The 14,530-nt window shown below is 31.6% G+C and overlaps 1 protein-coding gene across 1 annotated transcript; it reads right to left on the bottom strand.

Annotated features, from left to right (window-relative positions):
- Positions 1-726: 726 nt before the first annotated feature.
- Positions 727-8,417, bottom strand: LOC122584875 (linoleate 13S-lipoxygenase 2-1, chloroplastic-like). The gene is made up of 9 exons (XM_043756947.1): positions 7,900-8,417; positions 7,267-7,535; positions 5,009-5,255; positions 3,814-4,134; positions 3,632-3,717; positions 3,296-3,406; positions 2,862-3,172; positions 2,130-2,396; positions 727-1,644 (listed from the first exon to the last, which is right to left on the bottom strand). Exons 1-9 carry the CDS (start codon positions 8,393-8,395, stop codon positions 885-887), a joined length of 2,868 nt encoding a protein of 955 aa, XP_043612882.1. The 5' UTR covers positions 8,396-8,417; the 3' UTR covers positions 727-884.
- Positions 8,418-14,530: the final 6,113 nt, after the last annotated feature.

Genomic DNA, 14,530 nt, shown 5'->3' with positions numbered 1-14,530 from the left:
GAACTAACTTTAAATTTGCATGCAAGGGTAGGTGTTACTAGTGGTATTGTTTTCTAATAATCATTTGTCTACACAAATCATATGAAAATCTTTCTTTTCTTATTCTTACACAAATCATTCCTTCTAAAAGTTTTTTTTTTTTTCTAACCACACAGCAAACATAAAACCCAAAATACTAGAACTGAAAAATAAAAAATAATTACAACGATAGTCCTATTTCTCAATATATCGAATCCTTAACCCAACTAGTATTAGTATTGGTATACTACAAATAATTAATTGTCTCAATCATCTCAGGCACCGAACTAATCACTCGTTGGGTGGAACAAACACTTCTAATTTCTCGTAATTAAACAAAGAAAGAAGATCGATGATCTCAGTGTCTCACCATTATTAGCATACATAACGAAATCAACATTATTTCTCGTAAGTATACAACTGTTAGTATGCATTGTATCATCATCATTATCAAACTGACTTTAATTTAAATTATTCTAAGTAGGTTTGTTTTGTTTAGGACAGTTGAATCGTAAACGGGTTGTGTTTTACTTTTGGGAATGAAAATGGTCATCCCAAAAATGAAACAAAGAAAGTACGTGTAATTTAGTCAAAATTTCATTTGTAACAAACAGGGAACGTAGAGCAATCGTTATAGACCATGTAAATAACATAATGCTTTTTCCCTCAAGTAGGTAGCGAACTTAGCTAGTTACAGTGGCATATATGTATGTATAATGTATCAAATAACCATTTATATTTCATCTAGCTTATGTATATTACATCTATGGATCTAAATATACGAATACCTTAACCTATATATATATATAGTTAACATAATTATCTAGCAAATCAAAGCTGAAGTTCTAAAATTTATTCATAAAGATTTAGATGGAAATACTGTTAGGGACTCCCATACTCGTCACACCCGGTTTCGAGAAAGGCTTTAGAAGTTGATATGGCGGAATCCCAACACCATGCCTGTTCTTCAAACGGGTATCAGCATTCCTACTATCAATGATTCCTTCCAGTTGTTTCAACTTCCCAGCAAATATTTCATATGATGCTTTTATCATTGGGTTTTCCTCAAATGATGGTTCCATTTTTTGACCGATATATTCTTCGTCTGGTGAATGATTCGATAACACATCCAAAACCGACATAATTTGTGCGGCCTGAAGTTGAGAAGGAAACGTAGCCAAAAGGGTATTTTCGGGATTATTTTTGAAGATTTCCCATTCCTCGTCTGTCGGATCTTCACATGGCATTTTGGCACGTGCTATAGTGGACCGGCCTGGAACATAACCCCCATAGTCATATTGGCCAAAGTTGACTGCTGCATGGTGACCTGAAGTTACCCATATCATTGTTGTAAGGATTTTCATAAGGTCTTCTGGTGTTTCGAGAACGGGCCACCATGGTTCATCTTTCTTGTCTTGGTGACCAACAGTTCGAATCTCTGTCCACCAAGCTTGAAGCTCTACATCAGATGCTACCAATTTTTGTTCAGGGTAGTAATGATTGACATAGTCAGTAACCCAGCCTTTAATCGCGTCCCAAAGGTCTAAACCGTCGTTTGCATATGGATAATCTTCTATGGCTAGCTTTAAACCATGTGGAGAATTCGGATCTTCCTCAGCCATACCCCTTCACATTAGCAAATTCAAATCAGTTACCAGAGCGACAAGGACAAAGTGAATTTGTTGTTCACCTTAAAATAGTGACAGCAATATGGGTAGGTAAATAGGGTTGCATGACGGGTCATAATAGACTGGGCCGGTTCAGTTGACGCATAAACATTTCTACTGTCCGTTTATATAAATGGTTCAGTGAGTATGATAACTATTACAAGAAAACAATAATAATTAAAGTTTATCGTTACAATTATAATCAGAATCTTAGAATAACAATTAAAAAGGGATATGAGTTAAAAAATATAGATTTTTGGCTATTTTCGTTAGCCCTTTTCGCTGAGATTTTAATTTAACCTAATTGAGATAACACAAACCAAATGGACTTGTATCTATGTGAATGGATTAAAATTGTTGGGTCTACTTAAAATAATGTATGAAACAAAGAATGCAAAACACCATTTATAGTACTTGTAAGAAAAGGTTAATTTTTTGATTTACCTGCGAATTAGGTCTGCTGGTAACCCTTCTTGGTCAAAACGCCACAGTAGACCATATGCGACCGAACTCAATTCTATACTATACTTCCCAGGAGAAAAGGATGACTCAATGATACCTCCATAGTTGATGAGGGATTCTCTAGCTAAAGCATTGATCTCCAATGTGTAGCGGAAATGGGGGTGTAAAAGCCTATAGATGGGGTGCATTGCGCTAAGTTGGCGGTTAGTTGCAATTACATATGGCTCGGTGCAGCAGTGAGTTCTCACCCTGAAAAAACTTGTTGGCTTAAACCCCAAAAAGAATAAAATAGCATACAGAATAGGGGTTATAAAATGGGCTGGTTGAATCATGGGTCAACATTGTTTTTTCTTTTTTGTATGTTGAAAGAAGTCACCTTGAAACACTTATACATTTTATCACTACAATCTGATTTGTTAATTACAATGCTCTAAAAAAATCTACAATTATAAATACACACTGCACAACTTTTTTATTATTTGATCTGTTTCATTAAAGGTAATCCTTTATTGATTTTATCCACTTGAATCGCTATAGAGAAAACATAACCAATATTGACCCATGCATAGTTTATTGGATTAAAATTGCCACCTTTAATACATATCATATAAATGCATAGTTTATTGGATTAAAATTGCCACCTTTAATATATATCATATAAAAAAGCATCTATAAGAATCCAACAATATGAAATTGCAGATATTAATTTCGTACCAGTGACTATAAAGCTGGTGGATACCAGTGTCGTGAGCTAGAAAATGAACCTTAGCTAACTTCCAGAGCCAAGCTTCGGTTGAATCCCAACGACAAGGAGTGAATGCTTGTTTCCACTGAGGTTTCCCATTACCAGGTGGCCGAACTAATTCGATGGCTACTGGCCTCAAGGTCCCCGTTGGAGTTAAAAACATCAATAATCTCGATCCATACAAAGTTGTTCTTATATCACTGATTTCTCTAACTTTGTTCACATATGGCAAGAGCAAGTCATGGTAATCTATAATGAAGAGCTTTTTCTGCTGTAAAGCCTGCAGATAATGCACATGAGAACTTTAGCTAAATCTATCAAATTGTTCAGATAACTAATATTTCTGTGACTTCTGACATTAAAAGTATACAACTCAAACCATATATGATATATAGACTTGTACCTGCTCAAAAGAGATGACCCCTCCAATCACTTGTTCAACTTTCTCTTTTGTAATTGCTGATTCGGGCGGCCCATACACCTCAGGGTCAAGTTTACTTTGGAGAGGCCATTCCTACAAAGATCCATAAAAGAGAGAAATATTTCATATGACAAAAATGTTATTGAAAATTGCAAGATAAAGCTATCACCACACATAAACAACTGTACTATATCATAACCAGTTAATCACAACAAATTTTAGACATATATATAGGACTTTCTACACACAATTGACAATTAATTAAAGTAAGTTAGGAAAAATCAAATCCATCATGTGAGATATGATTGAAAAACATACATCGACCAAGTGAATGCCACATGGGTTCAAACCAGCAAGGGTCTGTCGACAAAGTTCTTCATCCTTCATCCAAAAAAACTTATCACCTGTATATAACAAAGTGAAAAAAAACTAAGTGATATTTCTGTACTTATTTAAATAAATTTGTTAAAAAAGACGAGGGCATAAAGAGTTTCACTTACGATTAATCATTTCAGGGGTCTCAAAGAGCAAAACATGACTTTGGGTATCTCCAACCATTCTCATAAGCCTGGGTAGGGCCTCTCCAAGAAATCCTTTCGATTGCAACTGAGGTAAATGAATTCCTTTGTGGAACAAAGAGTCGATTGATGAGATATGTGGAAACCCAAGCTCTTTGTCAATCATGCATGTTTGTAATGAAGGCACGACTGCATGCATCACTGAGAATATAGTTTTAGCCGAGAACGTCAGATGTTTCAACTCTGAAAAGGCTTCATCTCTTGGCACGTAAACACCAGAGCACCTTGACTCTGATAAAGGATCTGTATTCACAATAATTTTAGTTTATCATTCAAAGGTACTGTTGTTTAAAGAAAATAGCGAATAGACAGACTGAAACGTTGGCTTTGATTGACATTTTCACTTTACAAGAATGCTAAGTTTGTTCTACAATTAAGTGTAAAAACGCAATACACCAAAGTTGTTGAGCTAATCTAATACTATATTATAAAACAGATTTCCTCTAGATTTTCAACATTAAATTTAAATTTTCAATATTGATTTTAAGTAGTTCCCCAAAAGGTTCATCCTATCTATTCTATATTTACCTAAAATAACTATAATACCATTTTTCTCTCTTCAAATCTCAACCAATCATTTTTTTCTCTCTCCTCCATAAATCATTTATTCCTTCAATTCATTCAAAATCTTTTATCTCAAAAACCGTACATCGATAAATTACAAAAATTATATAGGTGTTCTTAAAATTTTGTGCTCTTTCATTAGAGATGTCATTTAATATATTTTCGATGAATTTTTAAATCTGAGGACAGAGCTCGCGCGTACGGCTAAGGCATTTGACTATCATACTATCTGACATATCAACTCCTATGACCTATCACACTTTATGACATATCACACTCTATGGCCTAGCCATCAACCCCACCATCACACCGCCGCAACGCACGGGTACTTACTATCGTAACTTTAAAAATGAAACTCAAATCAATCACAAAGGAAACATGCACAAACATTAATTAAAATTAGACTCAAGAATAAAGAGTAGAGGCATTTGGTTCAAAGATTTCAAAGGAATTTTATGGAAGGATTTTTGTGTTGACCTAAGAAGACAAGAAAGTAAATCCGAATTAATTATAAAGAGAAATAAACAAAAAAAATCAAAAGGTTTAAACTGACCTGATTTAGTGCGACCACGACCAGTTTTGCAACGCCTAGGGTAAGGCAAGTCCTTGGTTCCAAGCACCGGACGTCCGAATTCGGGTTTTTTGTCCGGGTCGCCCAGATCATTATACGTATCGTAATCATATATCCTGTCGTGCTTCTTACGAGGACCATCATCAGAAACATCGTCTCCTCGAAGACTCGATAGATCTTTCTCTCGCAAATGCTTTATCCCACTCGGTGTTTGTGATGGCAGGTATGACTGTCAATCAAAATACTGAGTCAGTAAGATATGCAGTGTAAATATTTTTTTAAAAACATAATCTATTTTTATTGTTATTGTAATAAATTATATTGCAGGAATATCATTGATTCATTTCCTTTTATTAGTATCATGGGTCAAATAAATATTAATTAATATAAGTAACTCTAAATTTTAAAACTTTATGCTAACAATACGACTCATAAAGACATATTTGTACAAGTGAATGAGAATCAAAAGCAACCAAAGTGTCAAAAACTCGTTATAAATAGATTAAGAATAAAACCCGAAAAAATTGTTTAAAAAATTGTAATAATCTAATATTATCATTATTATACACCAATATAAGATTAGTGATATAAAAATTTGTGCTACATGCCATATTTAACTTTGGTTCAGCCATTGATGCTACACATATAAATTTTTGTTTTTACATAAGATAGATTATATATATTTTTTATTTTTAGATACTTAAAATCTTGAAAAGTTTTAAATTTAAATGACGTATTTACCAATATTATTTTTAGACACTTGAAGTTTTGAAAAGTTTTAAATTTAAATGGCGTAATTACAGAAGATGTTTATTGGAATATCTTTTGGAAAATATCATTTTTATTTACATGCATTCGTAAGAAAACGTTTGTTTTGATACTTATATCTTATTTCAAATTATGATGAAAATGAAATTCTATTTTTAAAACGAATGAAGTAATAAGTAGTACGCTAGTACTGTTTTGATGGTAACGTTCAATTTCAATTACCTTGGGACCATTATTTCTATTTCAAATCCTCGACCCTGCATTATCTATCGGTCTATCTCTTGAAGTTAGTTTGGTCCAGTGAACATATACATACGACTACGACTATACGAGGTTTGTGTCTTTTTTTTTTTTCTTTCTTTTTTTTAAAGTAATAAAAGTTAGATAATTAATACAAATTATTTTTACTAAGGTTCATAAGATATTCGGAGTATAAATCCAACCCTACATATATATATGGATTCAACAACATGTGATGCTAAGACCATCTTTAACCCCCAGTGTATTCCCGGTGTATTAAGATGAAAATGCCGACTTCCCGGCGTATTGGGTTAATGGGGGCGGCGTATTCGCCGGCGTATTGGCTCAAAGTGGTGGTGAATACACTGATGAGTTAGACGTATTGAGTATTTTATATTTATATACACATATAGATGACAGTAATCATAAAAAAATAAATTTGTTTAAGTTTGAAATATGTTAAGTTTGAGAGTTTGCAGATAAAGGGTTTACGAAGAAGACGACTTTAACTACAAATTTCGATGTATGTATTTAATATTTTTTTTTCAATGTAGCCCCTGGACTTTCATCTATATACAAAATAAATATAAAAGTTTTGAAAGATTTTTTACAAATGCTACTTCCTTATATTTTAATATACTCGTAGGTAATACTTATTAAGAAATAGAAATTTATGCATATATAAATTTTATTACTATTAAAAAAAATATGTTTGTGTATTTTTAACTTTAATATATTTAATATTGATAAAAAAAAATGATGATGTGGTCCCAATAAACTGAGATTTCAGTGTGGGGGTTAATAATGAAAATTGTTCAGTATGGTGAGTCAGTGTATTGCTGACGTATCACCAATAAACTGAAAATCAGTGTGGTTAGTTAAAGATGGTCTAAGAGTTCAAGGCATGTGCGTATGTTCAGATAAAAAGGTGTCAGATAAAAATTGTGTTGTGATTGTAATCATCAAATTTTGCGGATTCAAATCATGTAAACCAACAAAAATTCAGAAAACTCACATTTCAATAGTTTACTAGCTAATTAATCATTTCATTTTATTTTAATTATTGTCTATCATATTATTCATCATCCAATGATCCATTTTAAAGAAAAAAAATATTAATTAGTATAACTGTCATGGCAAAAAGGTATGTTAACGAACATATATCAAACAATAACGTATCTCAAAAAAAAAAAAATTTAATTAATTAAATAAATAAAATATAAAGGCCAAACCTTGTTAGTGAAGAAAATACGTTTTTCAGGATTATCAAACTTGGAATGAACCCAAGAGTTAGGATTGAAAGTAAGATTTCCATTGGGAAAGCCTTGGATATCGATCGTCTCCAAATACATCTCTTTGTGATGTTCATTTTCGATCAGTACGGCTCCAATCTCCCCAAATTGTTCGGGGATCTCGAATTCCGCCACATACTTTACGTCTCGGGTATCTAACCCCGACCAGTGTGCGTATTGCTTGATTGTATCCTTTGCTTCCCCCGTCGCTTTAATTATTTACACAACAATTAAACAGTTTATCAATTATTATTACCAACGTTGATTAACTACCGTTTCTTGGTAACGATATGATGAAATGAATCTTGTTAAAGTACTAAATTTGGTTGCCAAGTTAGGAAATTTTAGATTATATATTATCTAGCTTAATTTTCTTTTAAAACATACATATTAGATAGATATAATAATTACCTTTTCTTATAAACTATTGAAACTAAACTTGGTATATATCCTTTTTTTGCTAGAAAAACTTTTGGTATAGTAACTGTTTAAAGCTTGCTTTTGTAATATATAATTTGTACTAATGTGCATGTTATAATTATATTGTGTTCAAGGTGCATCTCGACTACTTACTATGGTCTACTTCAGCTGCAACAAGCTCCATAAGAATGGATTTGCCTAGCAAATCCGTTATATCGTCAAGTCCCTTGGTGAGCCCTATGCTAGCTAAGAGCCCACCCATTGTTACCTGAACTTTTATTATGGCTTTCACCTTGGTTGTGGTGGACGTGGTTGTGGTCGTGGTCGTGGTCATAGTCGTTGCCCCAGATTGGTCAGCTGCAACGGCTTTAATAACTTGATAGTTAATTGGTCGCGTTGCATGGAAGTTAGGACCGGGTCTTTTGGTAGGTTGTTCAAAAGGCTTCTTATTGATAGAAAGGAAGGCGACGGTGCTTCCACTACCGCCACAATAAGTGCCCCCATCTCCGGCAGCAGCAAACGAGTTGTACTGCCGAGAAAGTAAGGATTGGTGATGATGAGTAGAGTTTGAGTGGTGGTGATGCACTTGAGGTTTCAGCATGTTTATTGGAAAAATATGGTTTGAGACGACTTGTGAAGTACTATACATACGAAATCTAATCAGTATGTTTAGTATGTTTGGGATGGTTTGATATATAGACAAACGTACTTATAAAACTTGTGGACAATATCAAAATAAGGAAGATATTGTATAAGTTTAAATTTATACTTCTCGTACGTACAATACACATGTCGATCCTTTTAATTATTAGGAGTGATATTCTTACAATATAATTTTGTCATCTAAAACAAAGATACAAATTTTATTGCACAGGGTACAACTGTATAATGCGAATATTGTTGTAGATTGCCAAATTATGTTGTAAGAATATCATTTCCCTTTAATTATTTAACATGTTTATGGTATATATATATATATCTATAACTCTTATAAAACAATAGTTAACCAAGCACTTTAAAGCCCTCTTGCAATCTAAAACTAATTTAAAAAATTGTCACATAAGATTTTATCCTATGTGTGAACTCCATATTTTTTTTAAATAAACTATATATTTAAAAAACAAATGAAGGTATATATGTTAAAATAAATAAATAAATATATTGTAAGAATCTAAGATCTTCTCATTATATAAAATGATATTTTCTCTTTAGTTTAAAAAATCACGTATATACCTAATGATATTTCATTATCTTTTTTATTCAACATTTATATGAGGTTCCTTTCGTTTTTTTAATGGTGATTATATGAAAGTTTGCTCAGGCTGTTTTCATTTGTTTTAGCTATTCATTTTGTATCTAATATAATATGTTCTTTGTCCATTCATCCAAGCATGTTTTTTTTATGGATCCGACTATCGAAAATGACTTAAGTATTAGATTAAAATTGCATACTATTTCAGTATTTTGGTATTTAAATGTAGCTCATTGTAAATTTATTAATGTCAATATTAAAAGTTTTAAAAAATTAATATAACTACCGCACATCGTGCGGGTAAAAAACCTAGTATGTATATATATGTGGTACTGTAGGGGTGGGTTATTTTGAGAACTTATAAAAAAAAAAACTCAAAAACAATTCTGGATCACACATTCTTTCCCTCTCTTCAATTAAATATGGAAATTCATCCAAATCATTTAAAATATTTTATCTTACATACCGTAAATCGTTAGACGAAACAAAAAACATGGGTAGTCTTAGAATTTCGTCTTCTTTCATTAGAGATCCAATTCGATATACTTTTGACAACTTTTTAATTTTCGTTTTCTTTCTGGTACTTACACATAACTTACTTACACAGGTGTAGGTTGAACAAAAATTATGATTCGGAGCGGACTTCGCCCTTAAGGATATTCATAAACCAAAGCTGGTGGGGGTGATAGGTCATTGAGGGTGATAGGTCATAGTGTGATAGGTCATTGGGGGTGAGCGGTGATTAGTGATCTACCTAACGGGCTCCGCCCTTAGCCGTTTTGGTTTCGTCATGGACTAACGGGCTCCGCCCTTGGCCACCATGGCTCCGCCATGGATTAACGGACTCCGCCTTTAACTTTCATTGTTGTGTACATATTTTCATTTACTAATTTACATTTAAAAACAATGATTTTACACATGTGTAGGTACACAAGTACAAGGGGAAAAAACGAAAATTAAAAAGTTGTCAAAAGTATATCGAATTGGATCTCTAATAAAAGATGACGAAATTTTAAGATTATCAATACTTTTTGTTTCGTCTAACAATTTACGGTTTGTGAGATAAATCATTTTGAATGATTTGGACGAATTTTATTATTTAATTGAAGAGATAGAAAGATAAGAGAAATATGTAGTACAGAATAGTTCTTAACGTTTTTTTTTTATTAATTCTTAAATAACCCTTCAGGTACTGTATATCTTTTACTCACGTCTCTCCAAACAGTGAAATGTCACTTCCCTCCTTATAGTTGGGTCTCACATCCAACACTATTAAACCAGCTCACCACTATAAACACTAACGTCATGTTAAACTTAATTCATCGGTAATTATGTTGTGTAAAAAGTAAAAACACACAAGAGGATATGATTAGTCGTATTTTGTTGACATTATATGACCGTATCGGGGTTGTCGTTATTCCGCAAAAACCTTGAAGTGCCCCGAATACTCATTCAATGTTCTTTATTAAAAGTTTTTGATATCTCCTATCTTTTTCTTTCCAATTGGACATCTAAACAACTACATAAAAGTTTCCCATTCTCGATAAATTTTGTCAGTCAGCTTGATAATACCCCATTATTATTACTATTAACTTAAATCTTATTAGAATTAGATTTTAATCGCCCCTCATATCCCCACCACTTTTTTTGGTAACCCGACCACTGCTACTTTTTTGCAACGAGGGTCGCTGCAAAAAGTCTGGTCGGATTACCAAAAAGGTGGTCAGGTTACCAGGCGTCATTTTAATAAGTTGTGCTTTTTATTTTATTAGTTGTAATTAATGTTAGGACCTAAACACCTTCCTAGCTAGGAGGCTAGGAGCTCTATCTTAGAATAAATCATTAAACAAATCCAATTCATTAAATGTGACTTAAACTCGTACGATCAAAGCAAACATGTCAAATCCACATAACATAAATTTAAAAGAGAGCCAGTGTGAGCTTGATCATTGAAAAATCTTTTCATTTTGTGTGTGCTTGCTTTGCCATCTTAGTGGACAATTTGTAGTTAAAAAAAATGTATGATGAATGTGTATTTGTGGGATAAAAGGATTTAAAAAAAAAAACAAAACGGTGACATTATTTTTCGGAAAAAATCTTTGTTTTTACTAACCAATGACACAAGGGACTCACTCGCTTCATCCCCACCCCGTCGCAATAATGAAGTGCCAAACCGACACCCCCAAGTGAAAAACCTGACGTTGGTATCTCCAACCGATGGTTCTTCTCTCCTCAACCGATGAGCCCATTGAGAGGTGTTATCTTTGTATAGAATTGTGCTCTTTCAGGCTTTTGATATTGTCACATGGTTGTCGATCATGTATTTATGAAGTCAACTTTTTTTCTTATGTTGTAACTTCGTATCTATTGTTCTAGTTTTTGTTTTTTGTGAGTGGCGTTTGCCGTTTGAGTAATTGCATGTTTTTATAGAGTTTTTTACTAAATGGAAAATTTTATTTACCAAATTAGTATAGTTTCAAAAATACTTACTAAAATAGTATAATTTTCAAATCTATTTTGTGTTTTTTTATCCAAACTAGTATAGTGGGTAAAATTATTTACCAAATTAGTATAATTTAAAAAATTTATGGTTATATCTAATTTGATATTATTATACTTATTAAGTTGAAAAATTTTTAAAAAGTATTTCAAATCATGAATTTTTTTCCATACAAATTTGTAACTATAATTGGTGCAGGGTCTAATAAACTAGTCGGGATGTTCTTTGTTAATTGAACATATTCGTAATAAAAAAAATACACTAAAAACCAATTGTTAATTTGATGTAAGTGTTTCATCTATACATAAAAATATACTTACTAGTGATTATTAACCTCAAAATGTGATAACTAATAGTTAGTATATAATGAGATATTAATTTTTAAAAAAATGTTGTATATATAAGATTGAAACAAACGATTTGTTCAGTTTGATTGTAATTTGATGAACTTAGCCATCCAAATAGGATTACATGAAAGTAAACGCGGTAATCTTTTAATCAGTGATTAAGGATCTTTTACTTATTTTTAGATATAATAGATATAATATAAAATTAAGTTCAACCCATAATGATAAATATTTTTAAAACTATATTATTTTGGTAAATAATTTTACCCATTATACTAATTTGGAAAAAAAACTCTTATAGTTTTTATTCCCATTATAATACAACTCGTAGTAATTGTTTTAAAAACCAGTTTTACATAAATTGGTCAAGTTGTCAAAAACAACGGGTTTAACGGTTGGGTTGAATCGAGTTAACTAGTTTACTATATCCATTTAAAATCCACTTACTTTAATTTGACTTTTAAAGTATTTTTTTTTAATTTTGACTATAAATACTTTTATATGTATTATATGATAGTTGATGAAATTTATATCATTGAAAATTACATAAAAAACACAATTGGTTCACATATTTTATATCAAGTTTTATATAACACAACTAAAATTAATTAAGGTCAATATTTTTATTTAAAAAAAAAATTAAAAGTCAAACTGAAAATACTAAAAGATACAATCAAAGGAAGTTACACTCAAAATTTACTTAAAGATAATTATACTAGTTAGTTACAATTTGACCATAAATACTTTCGTATGTATTATATAATAGTTGATGAAATCTATATCATCGAAAATGACATAAAAATACAATTCATTCACATATTTTATATCAAGTGTTATATAACACAACTAAAATTAACTAAAGTCAAAATTCAAAAAAAAATATTTTAAAAGTCAAACTAAAAATACTACAAGATACAATCAAAGAAAATTACACTCACAATTTACTTAAATACAATAATACTAGTTAGTTACAATACACCAAAAAGATAAGTTTAAAATTTAAACTAAACATATTACTCACTTTATGTCTCTATCTTATTAAATATGTTCTAATTCAAAAAAAAAAAATTCCAATTGTGATCTTAAATACATTTATTTATGTTATATGAATATTAATAAAAGTGATATAAATTGATTGAGTTTTAAATGTGTTTCCATATAACTTTTATCGAATAGCCTACCGTTATCTCCTTGACATAAGTTAAGCAAAGTAATACTCGTAAATAGTTGTGAGGGTTTCAACACATGCTTAAATATATATATATATATACTAGCGTTGTACCCGCGCGATGCAGCGGGGAACAAGAAAAAAACGCCGGTGGTTTGTGGGGCGGCGGCGATGAAAAAGAAAAAAAAATAAGTCGGCGGCAGTGGATGGTGGTTTGATGGTGGTTTTTGGGGCGGTGGTGGATGGTGTTTATGGGGGATAGCGTACATAGAAGGTGGATTGCGGCGGTGGATGGTGGTATTTGGGATGGTGGTGGATGGTGTTTATGGGGGGAGAAAATCAGAGAAGGGAGGAGGGAGAGAAAATCGGAAATCGGATGAACGTATGTGTGTGTAATGAGCGTGATAGAGAAAAAATAGGGTAGTGTAAATTAGGAGGGCATAAAAGACATTTTAAAAGTAAAGGTGTTAAAAAGGGGGGTGAGGTAGTTTGCTTATTAATGGAGTATATATATATATATATATATTTAAGTTGAAAGCTAAAATACAAAACTTTCAAAATTCAAAATAAAATACTTTTTAACAGGACGAAGGCACAAGCAAATCTAATTTTGGTACCATCGTCTATCATATTAGCAAAAATATTATCCAATTGGTACGTACAATCATCACAATATCATATTGAACAAAAGAAGAATAAGAAACATGCAATATCAAGATTTGTGTAATTTACTTGTGTTTATGTATTATTTGTCATGAGAATCCTTTATACACTTTTCATGATAAAAATATGATTCATGTTCGCTGAATTACATAAGCAACGTGCTATGCATCCCCTTTGAAATTTGAATAGATGAAAACAAAACATCAACTATCACAAACTTGAATGCAAAGAAATCGACAAAGTAATATAAATTAACCAAAATAATTAATATTAATATGAGAAAAGTGAGTATGGGGCTGTTATGCATCCAACTTAGGTGAAAAACCCCTCACATACCAATATTTTAATATTTTGAATAAATGTTTGGCCTCCCATGATTTTTATGGTTTAAAAAAAGGTATGTGAGGGGTTTTTCACCCAACTTAAATGCCTAACAGCCTCATATTTCCTTCCCCTATTAATATTAATATATTATATATGTACGTACAAATGCTTTTATTTTGAATGGTGGACATGAATTAGCGATTACGTTAGTTTTGTTATAAATGGTGACAACTCACGATGACATAGTGAAAAATAAAAGTGTACTTTCTCGAAATTTATTCCATATAAAACAATAGATATTTCTCGATAGTTGATTATTAAATCATGTTTCACATTCTTAAATCCTGCATCAATCAATTAATTGACTAGGACTAGTACGTGTTTCTTCACGAGTGGTCTTTAATTTCCTGAATAAACATTTTGTGAGCAGCTAAGAAAATTATAGTTGGAACCGATCATGAGTAAAAAAATCTAGTTAAACAGTTACATTTAGTTATCATCTTCAACTAATACGAACATAAAAAAATCTT

The sequence above is a fragment of the Erigeron canadensis genome, chromosome 1, assembly GCF_010389155.1.
Source record: "Erigeron canadensis isolate Cc75 chromosome 1, C_canadensis_v1, whole genome shotgun sequence".
Taxonomy (NCBI): Eukaryota; Viridiplantae; Streptophyta; class Magnoliopsida; order Asterales; family Asteraceae; genus Erigeron; species Erigeron canadensis.
The sequence above is the reverse complement of the archived record's forward strand: the minus strand, read 5'-3'. Positions and strand labels throughout refer to the sequence as shown.

Coding starts and splice junctions, on each gene's coding strand:
- LOC122584875 (XM_043756947.1), bottom strand. CDS start 8,395: ATGTATAGTACTTCACAAGTCGTCTCAAACCATATTTTTCCAATAAAC. Junction 4,135..5,008: donor TCGTGGTCGCACTAAATCAG/GTCAGTTTAAAC, acceptor TTGTGAATACAG/ATCCTTTATCAGAGTCAAGG. Junction 1,645..2,129: donor CCAGCAGACCTAATTCGCAG/GTAAATCAAAAA, acceptor GCTAATGTGAAG/GGGTATGGCTGAGGAAGATC.